The 11,464-nt window shown below is 37.7% G+C and overlaps 1 protein-coding gene across 1 annotated transcript in view; it reads right to left on the reverse strand.

Annotated features, from left to right (window-relative positions):
- LOC105926618 (integrin alpha-M) overlaps window positions 1–11,343 on the reverse strand; it is a 29,075-nt gene extending 17,732 nt beyond the window's left edge. The window contains 3 exon segments of the mRNA XM_036141753.1: window positions 724–821; window positions 927–1,032; window positions 11,231–11,343. Of these exon segments, the coding sequence (XP_035997646.1) occupies window positions 724–821; window positions 927–1,032; window positions 11,231–11,267 (241 nt within the window). The 5' untranslated portion in view covers window positions 11,268–11,343.
- Window positions 11,344–11,464: the final 121 nt, after the last annotated feature.

The raw sequence follows: 11,464 nt of genomic DNA on the forward strand, positions 1-11,464 counted from the left end.
TGTCACAGGGTCTAAATCAGAGCCTTTAAGAAATGTATTTGATGCAGCGCTTCAGATCATTGTCAACCAGGTGTGCTTGAGTTTAAAGTAATCCCATGATGGCTAGATAGACATTCTCTGTCAGCATTTCCTGCTAGATAGCAGAATTCATGGCTTCATCAGATGCAGCAACCTTTATCTAATCGAGAACACTGACTTCATCTGAGCCAAGAGAACCTGCGGAGCTTCACATGTTCTGGGTTCCTGTGTTGCCTCCTGGATGAGTTGTTCAAATGTTCAGAAGGTGTGACACACCAGGGGAGTTTTACCGCTACTCACTGTTTTCCCTATTTGTGGATAATCACTCCTATTGTGGTTTAGCTAGAGGCCAAAAGCCTTTGCTAGCCTTTCCATACTGATAGAAGCTAAAGGCTTTGTTTCTCACCTTCTCTTTAATTTTTTCCCATTTGGGAAGTTTAGCTTTTCTCCCTAAATGAATATAATCATCATTTGAAAATGTTACTTCATATTTACCTACATTATATTTGTCTGATATTATAATTAGTTTGATGAATATTTACCGGTTCACTTTTATGTAAAGAGGTAATTACTTTTTCACCGGACAGTAAGATTGATGCAGTTCAGTATTTACTGTGAAGTCTTTCCTTGGAGCTTCTGAAAATATATCAGTTACCTGATGAATGGTGTGCGTGCATTATAAGGATATAGTAAAATAAATCCTACCTGCAGACCCCAGAATGTTGCAATTAGTTGTTGAGCACTGAAATATCCGTCCTCTTTTATCTGTTTCATATTGCTCAAGTGGGGCGCTGACGAGGAGACTGAGAGAAACACAGACAAACATTTATAAGTGCCATCTTCTGATCATTTTACAAAGACAAATTCAAAAAATACAATTCAATCCAGTAATGTATGATCTGACTCACCTTGATGGTCCTCTTTGCACCACCTGGTAACCAAAACCTGCAGCTGGATTAGTCAGGGTCTTCCAGAGGCCAGAGTCAATATTAAAACCAAGTCCAGCTTTTAACACTGAGCAAGACAGAGGAGATATACAAAGAGTTAATTTAATTCAAACCCATAATGGTTCACGTTTTCTTTTTTTAATAAATGATAACATATTGGTGAATATTGCAGGTCAGAATTTACATCTTCTGCAGTGTCTGTTTTGACCACTAGGGAGCAGTAAAGACCAAACCTTTTGAACGTCACAAGACCAGAAACAGAAAGCAATAACTGTAAGTTAAACTTTGGAATCAGGTTTAATCCTGTTGTTGAACATTGATAATTAGTGAATATCATGTAATTGGCTGTTTATTTTTTTTTAGACTCAAAACATAAATGCATTTCAATCTCTAAGATATTTTTGGAGATACTGAAAGATGTTTCCTGTCTTTCAAGATTGTATTTATTTTCCAAGAATCGTAGGTTTTAGGAAAGGACTTTCTTTTCCCCATAAACTCTTTTTGCTTCATATTTTTAAACATATTAATTTTATGGTTGAATCTGTAGCATGTTGTTCACTCGGGGTAGATTTTGACAAGGGAATAAACCCTTTTCACATGACGTCACTCAACTTCCGTTTTGAAGGGGAGCAGGGTATCTTTACTTCCGGCTACATGCTTTTACATAGAAAATTCGGGAGGTGAAGAGGTGTTTCACTGATAATCAGCGCGATTTCATAAGGTAAGACTGAGACCACAATGTGTCGCATTGACTATCTTTATTTTCCTTAGTATTGGTAGCAATCATTGCTGTTATATAGATGCTTTGATCGGGACAGTAACATGAAGATCAAAGCTAACATGCAGCAGCTTGTTAGCTTACCTTACCAAACTTTTACCCATCAGTAATCAGCGTGATTTCATTAGGTAAGACTGAGAGCACAATATTAAACGTGTCTTATTGACTATCTTTATTTTCCTTAGTATTTGTAGCGATCATTGCTGTTATATAGATGCTTTGATCGGGACAGTAACATGAAGATCAAAGCTAACATGCAGCAGCTTGTTAGCTTACTTTACCTGTCAATAATCTGATGTAGATGTTAGAAAATGATTACTGTAGCTTGGCTATTATAGAAATAAATCTAGTTCACTGAGTGAAAAGAGACATTTATCTGCTACATTGTTCCCTTTACTTGATTATGGTGACGTGTTATATATATAATTGCAGTCACTGAATTAAAAAGAACTTATTCCATTTGAATCTTTTTGTTCATTCCTAAAAAAAATTACCATGGGTCTATTGGACAGTACTTCTGTTTCTGAATTTTCTGTGTATTATAATGAATTTTCTTCATAATATTATTTGCACTTATATTAATGCACTTTTTTTTAGTTTTTGTGGAAAATACTGTATATTTTAAGTAGAAGCCTGAAATTGTTTTATTATACTGTATTAGTAATGACATGTGCTGCTGACCTCTTAGTCAGATCAACCTTTAAAAAAGAGATCTTAATCTCAATGGGAGTTTATCTGGTTAAATAAAGGTTTTAAAAAGTATTATAATTACTCTATTTTTTCTCCCCTTGTGTCCATCTCTCAGCAGCATCATATCCACCAAGCATGGCACAATCACAGAGAAACCGCTACTGCAGTGTCCCACAGTGTTCAAACAACAAAAAAAACTTTCCATATCCCAGTTTTCACGACTTCCCGGCTGATGCTGAGACTGGAGCCCGTTGGGTGACGGCAATAAGAGACGAGGGGCCAAATTTTAAAATCCTTCGCAGCAGCACTTACGCCTGCAGTCAGCACTTCTCTTCCGAGGACACCTACGTTTCTGCAAGTGGTCTTTAACAAATTAAACTCCATCTTTCTTTCTTAAAGATAATTGAGTTATAAGTTTTTTTAGCTTTTCCCAAGATAATTTCAGTGGCTCACCACATAAATTTTTATTAGAGCTGTCAAAATAAATTTGTTAATGAAGGGAAATTAATCTAAGAAATTAATTTCTGCACATACAAATGGTTTTTAAAAATACTCACCTGTACACTGTGATCGCACACTGTCTCTTTCTCCTGCATTGTTTACATTTCAATTGTTTACTGTTAAATCACTGCTGCACTTTATCTTGTAATTTACTGTAATTCTCAAGCTGTATGCAAACGGAATTTCGTTCTGTACGCACTCTGTGCATACATAATGACAAATTAAGTTGTCTAAGTCTAATTTGTCTGTGGATGAACCCAGAACCACACACAAGGGACTTAAAATGAAAGTCTTTATTGAAGGTTTGATGGGATGGAGGGTGATGTAACCAGCGAGGTAGAACTGCACGGGAACAGGGTGATGGTGTTGGCAGGAGCTGATGGCCCGGAGAGAGACTTCTTGGAACCAGGAACAGGCATCAGGGTCCACAGCTCGGCAGAGAATTGACAGTTCAGGGGAGAACCCACCAGAGCTCGGCAGCAGGCTCTTCTGTAAGGCAGAGGGGAACCGGAGCAAGGCAGCAGGATAAACAGGACAGGTAAAAGGTAAAATGGACAGAGCTGCTATGAAGTATCTATGTAATAAATAACTAAAATATATGAAGTTTGATGTCTGAGGTTTTTTAAAAACCAATGTTTATTTGGTCAGTTCCTGAAAAATAACAGTATAGGACACAAGGGGTTTGCCCCGACAGCAGCATAATCCATAAATACTATAATTAACTGAATATTAGTGTGCATGCAACATTATTGACAGTGTCTTTCTCAGTCTATGATGTCCTAAACTATTACAGTTTTAACAGGAATGGGCAGAATTATTTTATTAATTGAGGCTCCAAATCTACTGACGAGACTGAGAAACACACTGAACCCACAGAGGAATTATGAGGGATACTGCAAAGTCTGCAACTTCAGTAAAATACTACACAAAAAAAAACGGGAGGGAATGAGGCTCCTCATTTTTATTCATAGAGCTGTGACAGCGTGCTGTAACTGTGACCAAGTGGCCAACAGCATTTGACACTGTTCCAAAACAAAGTATGAAAAGGCTCAACATTATACATCAACTATATCCCTGGTGTGACTCATTGGCTAAAAGCTGTGAAACAGATAAGCTGATATAGCAATAAAGCTAGCGTAGCAATATAATGGAGAAATAGAAAACTAATAAATGACAAAAGTCCTGTTGGTAGCATAGCTACCATTATCCTAGCATCTATGCTAACAACAGAGCTAAGAAGACAAAGCTCTTACCTTCATAATCGAAAAGGTATTGTTCCACAAAGAACTTGTCATCTTTGTCGAGTCTGGAGGCTGGTGTGGCCGAAAGCTTTTGTACCAGTCTGTGCACGTCTCCCAAACGAAATTTGGGTAGATTGGTGAGGGACTGTGTGAATTCCCTATGTAAAAACACTGCTCGCGGAGAAAGCGGAAGTAAAGATACCCTGCTTCACCGCAGAACGGAAGTTGCATGACGTCACTGTGAAAAGGGTCTATCATGGCTCAACACCCAGTGGGGTGTAGCCTTAAGGGGCAACAAACCAATAAAAACAATCGGTCATTCTCTGTTGCTTATTTTGCACGTCAGTTCAAAAGGTGACAGAGTGCAGTGAAGAGTGTACGTGCCATGCAGCAGGTTGCAAAGAATGGCACTTTCATCAGCCGGGACCCGTTGTGGACCTTTCATCTGCCTATTAACAATTTGTTTCTTGTTTTTTTGTGTGTTTGTCTTTTAAAGCCAAACTGTGGTAAATCGTATTTTAAAATATGTCTTATCACTTCAGTCCTATAACTCTCTTCCTCTCTTTTCTTTCTTTCCCCTCCTTCTGTGGTTTTCTCGGGTGGTTTACTTAATCTCTCCAGTTGGGGGTATTTGGTAAAGACATTATATACGTAGACACCCCATGGACTGCCACTGCCTATTGCAACTGACGGTTCAGTGCGGAGGCCATCTTGAATGGGTCTCTCACGCAACCCCAGTGCATTTATTTGTACTGAGGAAGCTGATTGCCCAACTAAAATAAATCATAACTCCCTGAATTCTTACCCCATTTTCACACAGTTTGGTTTGTTACAAACGACAGAGATGTGGTTATGATACAGGATGCTGTTACACATAAAAAAACATGTTTTCATGCTGAAATATGCTGTTTAAACAACATATTTAATAAATGCATGATCTTTAACAGACGTACATGGCGTATTAATATGTGATTACATATTAAAATGCTTTGTTTTATACTATTAAACAAAGAAAGACATGTTGCACAGCATATTATTAAATATGTAAATAAATACGTGCTTTCATGCTGAAATATGTTGTATTTATGATCTTAAACAAAGAGACACGCTGTGTTACAAATCAATACATGTATAAATGAATACATTTTACATTTTAATAAAGAAACAAGTTGGATTGTTTGTTTAAATTTATTTCACTCTCTCTCTCATGTACAAGCCTGCGCCTTTTCAAAATACTAACAATAATTTCTTCGTATTTGTACGTGTTGTGCATGCACACAATGCAAACAGTTTTTTTTAAATGCCTGGAAAAGTGCATGGTTTTGTACTATGTAACTCCTGGGTACTTAATCGGGCAATGTGATTCAGCCTTATTTTGTGAAATTCAGCTATAACAGATTAATAAGCATAAAATTGTACTCCATCTGTTGAGTCTCTGCATTGTTCTCACCAAGTAAAAACTCAGCTTCAGAACCAATCTCAGCCCAGTAGTTATTGCCGTTTATTGCAACCACAAACTGCAGAAAATATGGGTAAAGTGCTCCCGTTGCGTTTACTCCCATTGGCTGTTATGCCAGCCTTGAGGAGGAGAGACCCATCCAAGATGGCGATGACGCAGAATGCGCTCCAGCATGTAACGAGGTGTCTACATATATAATGTCTATGTTAATGGGGTGTGCTGAAGAGAGTTAGAGAAAGGTGTGGCTTGATATGCAGCTTGTTTTGGTCTACAGACAGTTCCTAAGTGCCACCTAGTGGTGAAATATCTCTTATTGCTCCTTTAACTGTACCCCTCTTTCCTTTTAGGAAAGTTTGAAGCTTAGAGCTACTTCACTGGTACTGTCATACGAAGGGCTACCTGTACTGACCTTTGAACTACAAGAGTCCATGCTCACCTTAACTTTACATAATATGAACATGTTTTTTATGCTTTTGTCATTTTTTAATTTATGTAAATACAAGTATGATTAAAAAGGTAGAGCAACTGAATAAGATAACACTTTAGATGCAGCTCACTGGTAGATTGTGCTACTTTTTTTGAACAGGTGTGAGGGGATCACATATGGTACTAAGGGGCTACCTGGTCCCCGCGGGCATCATGTTGGTGACTCCTGCCCTAGACCATTAAGTCACATTTACAGGACAGAAAAACTAAAAAAAATATTTAACATTCTTTAACAAATGGATCTCTACTTAATCTGCAGTGGGCCAACATACACATTTTCACTCAGTCATGTTTAGTAATCACAAGAACTCGAACATGGGTCCAAAAACAATTTCTAGGTCTGTTCAGAAAATACATTTTTTCATCTTCAGTCCATACTTCAACTATTATATATTTCACATCAATGGCCCTACCCATGAGTACCTCTCCAAATGTATCCTGGTTTATAAGTTCTTAAACATTCCCTCTTTTATTTAACCCTCTTCACTGCCTCTGGATAGAGCATGTTATTGATTGTTTTAACTATTCTTTCCGTCCTTTTTCCAACTTCACATTCCCTATATGTCACTCTGTGCTGACCACCACAGTTACAGAACTTTTGCAGCACATCATCTTCACTTTCGTCAAAATTTATGATCAGCACCAAGTTTGGGACACCTCTGTCTTCCTTTTAAGGCGGCAGCTATGTGCCCATATCTTTGACATCTTCAAAAACAACATTAGTGGTGCATACCACCACCTACTGTACATGAATGTGTGACTGTAGCCTTTACCTTCTATATTTTATGTATAAGTTTTGTACTCTGTAAAAATCAGAACAATGTTTTATTTATAATCCTGATCCAGGGCAGTCAAAAGTAGCCTGTCAACGGCGGCAAATCGCCGTCTATAGCAGCTCTTGCCGCTGCCTACTTTTCCCCGATTATACATCCCAAAAATCACCTTAGCATCTGTCTCCACTGAGAGCAACATTAACGAGTAATTGGGTTCCTTGTTCCAACCGAGATGCTACTTTTCCGATCAAAACACAGACCGGTGTTATGCCGAAAAGTGCAATAAAACCGTGAGAGCCGACGTGAGTTTTGAAACTGCAAAGCTTTTTAAGCGGAAGATCAAACGTGCACAGCACCGCGTTCATAGACCAGTGTGATGCATTCACGGGCGTCAGAAAGCTATGGTGCATTCAGGAGCATGGGACATTTTAAACTTACAAGGAAAGAGGCATAAAACAGAATAAAACTTAACTCATACAGTTATGTATTTATCCAGAAACAGTGTGGGCTTTCTTACAATACTGAATGCTCTATAATTGTATTTATGATATTTTTTGATTATGCACATCTGTTAGCTTTTTATTCAGAAAAATCTGTAATATTACATATAATATAATTATTATTACAGCAACAAATAATCAAAGTTTTTCAGGGGATGCATTTTGTGTTCGTCTCTAGAATCCTCACCCATGATATATCGTGTGTGAGATGAGTGCAAGTGAAAATAAACTGAGATAAGAGATTTCAAAAGAGCAATATGTTTCAACATGTAAATTCAATTTCAAATTTCAACCCTGTATTTTTATCATAAAAATTCGACTTGGTTTGTGAACAAATGTTACGATCGTTTTTAGAACAGAACTGTGAATAATAATAATAAGATGAATAGACCTCACCTAATCTGATCTGTTTTATGTGGTGCTAGTAATTCAATTTACTTTTATGCAAATGGAGATTACCTTACGTTGTTAAAACATGATGATAACATCATGTGAAAAAATAATGTTAAGAATAATAATATAAAAGAACAAAGGTTGTTTTTGAAGAATTGATCATTCACTTCTTTTTTTGCCTTTTTTTCAATTTGAAACATGCACTCTGACTCTATTCTTTAAATAATCACCTGTCTTGAAAGCTCCAAAAATACATCAGGGAGACTCTATTTTTCAAAATTCTCCCCTCCGGGGCTCGGGCACCGGCATAAGTGCACCCTCCTACCTAATAGTGTGTGGCCTGCTACTGTAAAAAAGTTTGACTGCCCTGCTGATCTGTTACTAATATTCCTTTCAGACTCCATTCTTTCTGGCTCCTATTTGTGATCAAAAATAAACACAAAATGAAAACAATATTTTATCAAAATTATATATGTGATCAAAACAAATTTACCTCCAATTTTATGTATAAACACATTCTAGAAAAATAAATTTCTATTAATCCTTTTTATATTAATCTCTATGTTTGCCATATAAGTTAATTTACAATGTGCCTATTATGTTAAACTTCTATTTAACATTTTCAAATTCTAGCTTAAATCCTCTTTCATCCTTATATTTCAGACATACCAATTTAGCAAGTTCTAGTGTGTCCTCCTCCCACAGTGGTATACACACCCTGTATTATACCTTTGTATTTTAAAAAGTATAATGAAGTATAGTTATAAAAAGGTTTGGTATGCTCAAATCTTTCCCATTTCCTATCTTTTTAATCCTATAAAACAATCTTCCTGTTCTTCCACACCTTATCTTTTCTGCAATCCTTTCCTCGGTTTTGATTGATGCTCATTCTCTACTTTACCCTTGTGTACTGTAAAGTTCTTCCTTTAGTTGGTTGGATTGCAACCTTTTATGTTACACAGTGCAACAAATGGTAGCTGTACAGGAGTGACCTGGTATTGTGACATCTCAATCATCTGGTGGGTGGGGGCTGGTGCCACCTGGTGGCGGTGTGGTGTGGGGTGGGGCTATAGCTCCGCCCCTGAGTCCTGGACCCCTGTTCTCCCCTTCCTTCCTTTCCCTTCCGGTTTTCTCTGGTTGTTTAGTGAATCTCTCCAGTTAATAATAATACTAATAATCTTTATTGCCTTTGCAACATACATTAAAATGAGATTGGTTCTCTGCAGTTAACCCATCCCCTGCAGAGCAGCAGGGCACCGCGGTGCAGCTCCCAGGGAGCAATCTGGGGTTAAGGGTCTTGCTCAGGGACCCGGAGTGGCAGTTTGTGGGAGATGAACCCAGAACCACCAGCTGAGACATCTTTTCCATCACAGTTTGTTAACTATGGTGCTGAGCAAAGGCTCCTATTAAAGGTATATGGCCACATTATATACTCAAAAATGTATGATCATGTTAAAAAAAGGTTAAATACACCAAGCATCCATTTTGATAATGTTTTGATGGGCCTTTTTCTGCGATTTGCAGATATAAACAGACGTGGCACTATCTAGCGACAGTATCTCAGAACTATCATAATGCCGGTTTGATTAATTAATAAATCAAAATTAAAAAATGTCGGACAGAGCCTGACTCTGCAATGCCTCGCAGTAAAACAGCTGCTTGGCGTGATTGAAGACCAACCGTTATTAATTAAATAAACCGATCTACAGCAACTCTAACAGCCTGATATCAGAACATTTACTCACGTCAGTCAACTCTGCGTCACATCTGAGCCTCAGCAAGTTTAGTGTCTGCTTCAGTGAACACCAACAATCAGACTGGATTCCCGAAGAAATTCCAGTCTTTTCCCTCTTAGAATAATTTTTTTTTCATTGGATCTTGTAACATTCTTCACTGTTTCACTGGGAGATGCTAATAGCCATTAGTTGTTTTCTTTTTTTTAACCCCTGCAGTACGTACTTCCGTTAAAATTGGAAATAAACACAAAAGGTTTTATTTACTTACAAATTGAGCAAAAACAAATCATAAAACACCAAAATTACAACTAATAAGCCAGCAGGACATGATAATCTTTCATAAAATCTTTATATGCAACCAGAGTGAGCTACTGGCTTTTACATATTAAAAAGTCAAATAATGTGGCTATGCACCTTTAAAAGAGTTTATTTTTTTCCCCGAAGATTGTTCCTTTTGTAAATTTTCTGTTTGCTCTGGCTTCCCCTGTGAAACTTCTTTATTGAAAATTGAATGAGCTCTTTACTGTCATGATTAAGGTTTTTGTTTGTTTTAGATTTTTCCAAACTTGTCTAGAATCAGTTCTGTCACCAGTCATCAGCCCAGATCAGTTCCACCTGCTGCCACTAATCAGTTCCTCATCTGTTCACCTGTTCCCCAGCCTTCATATACCTGCCTCACTCATCGCACTGCTAGATTGTCTCGTCTTGTCATGAACTGCTAGTGCGCTGCTGGTTCTGCCAGCAACCCCTGATCTGTCAGCGTTGAACATTTCCAATAAACCCTTTTCAACATACTCTGAGTTCACTAATGTCGGGTTCACAACCCCAAACGTTACATTCACAAACTTCAAGACTCACTGGCTCCTTGCAGAACTCATACATCAGCTGATTACTCCAACATTTAATCTTTCAACATCCTCCCTGCCTTCCTAACCTCCGCCGTTCACCTTAGACTCACTGGCTGACCTTGGTCTGCTAAACAGCCCAACAGATTCACCTGAAGTGCACTTCTGCTTTTGTACAAAGTCTTCTCTCAAATAAAACCTCCTGCTCTGTTGTCAGATGCTTTTTTTGTTTATTTTCTTGGTCAGCTTATTTAAATCCTTCATTCTCTAATCATGACCAAAATATTTTTACACAATACCTGCATTTTACAGCTTTTAACCTTAGAGCAACAAGCAAAAGCTTGTTATGTTTTTATTTGACTTTCCCACCAGCTCAGTTAGGCATTCGTAACATTTTCAGATTAGCAAAGTTGTCAAATTGCCTACAGTTGCATGCGATTACCATCCTTTAAATGTATACAGAATGATCAGTAACTAAAGATAAGGCAAGAAAAGCCTTCAGAAAAGGACAATATCTGTGGCTGCCAAAAAGAGGTTCATAGAGAAGCTCACCATCTCTAGAATGAAGTACCTGTTTGATATGTTTCACATAATGACTAAAGACGTATGCAACGTTATTTTGTTTAGTTTTACAAATAGATGATAAAGATAGGCAGTTTTAAAGGGCCTTAGGTTCTGTATCAAGTACTTATAGTTCTGTTAGTATATTTGGGGCTTTTGGTTGAATAGTATTGAAGAAATAATCAAATTAAAAAAAGGATCTTAGCAGTCTGCAGCTTCCACCAGGTGATAATAAATAATAAAACTGCTCACAATGGCACAAAAAAACATTCCCAAAATCAAGAGACACAAACATTTCTTACCTGAACAGAAGAGCGTCACTGCAATTATCCAGTCCATTGTGTTTCTCTCATGGAGAGCAAACAAGAATAAAAATATCCTCTCTGGTTAAATAAATTTACCACGATGCTGTGGGAAAGTGTTTTACCCCTTAGAGTGTCCGGGTCAAGATGCTGATGGCAGACTGCAGAAATTTAAGGGGACTGGTCAAAGCTAATAGAGGAACACTACTGTGGGAGGAGTTACAACAGGAGGAA

Source organism: Fundulus heteroclitus, chromosome 10, assembly GCF_011125445.2.
Source record: "Fundulus heteroclitus isolate FHET01 chromosome 10, MU-UCD_Fhet_4.1, whole genome shotgun sequence".
In the NCBI taxonomy this organism is placed as follows: domain Eukaryota; kingdom Metazoa; phylum Chordata; class Actinopteri; order Cyprinodontiformes; family Fundulidae; genus Fundulus; species Fundulus heteroclitus.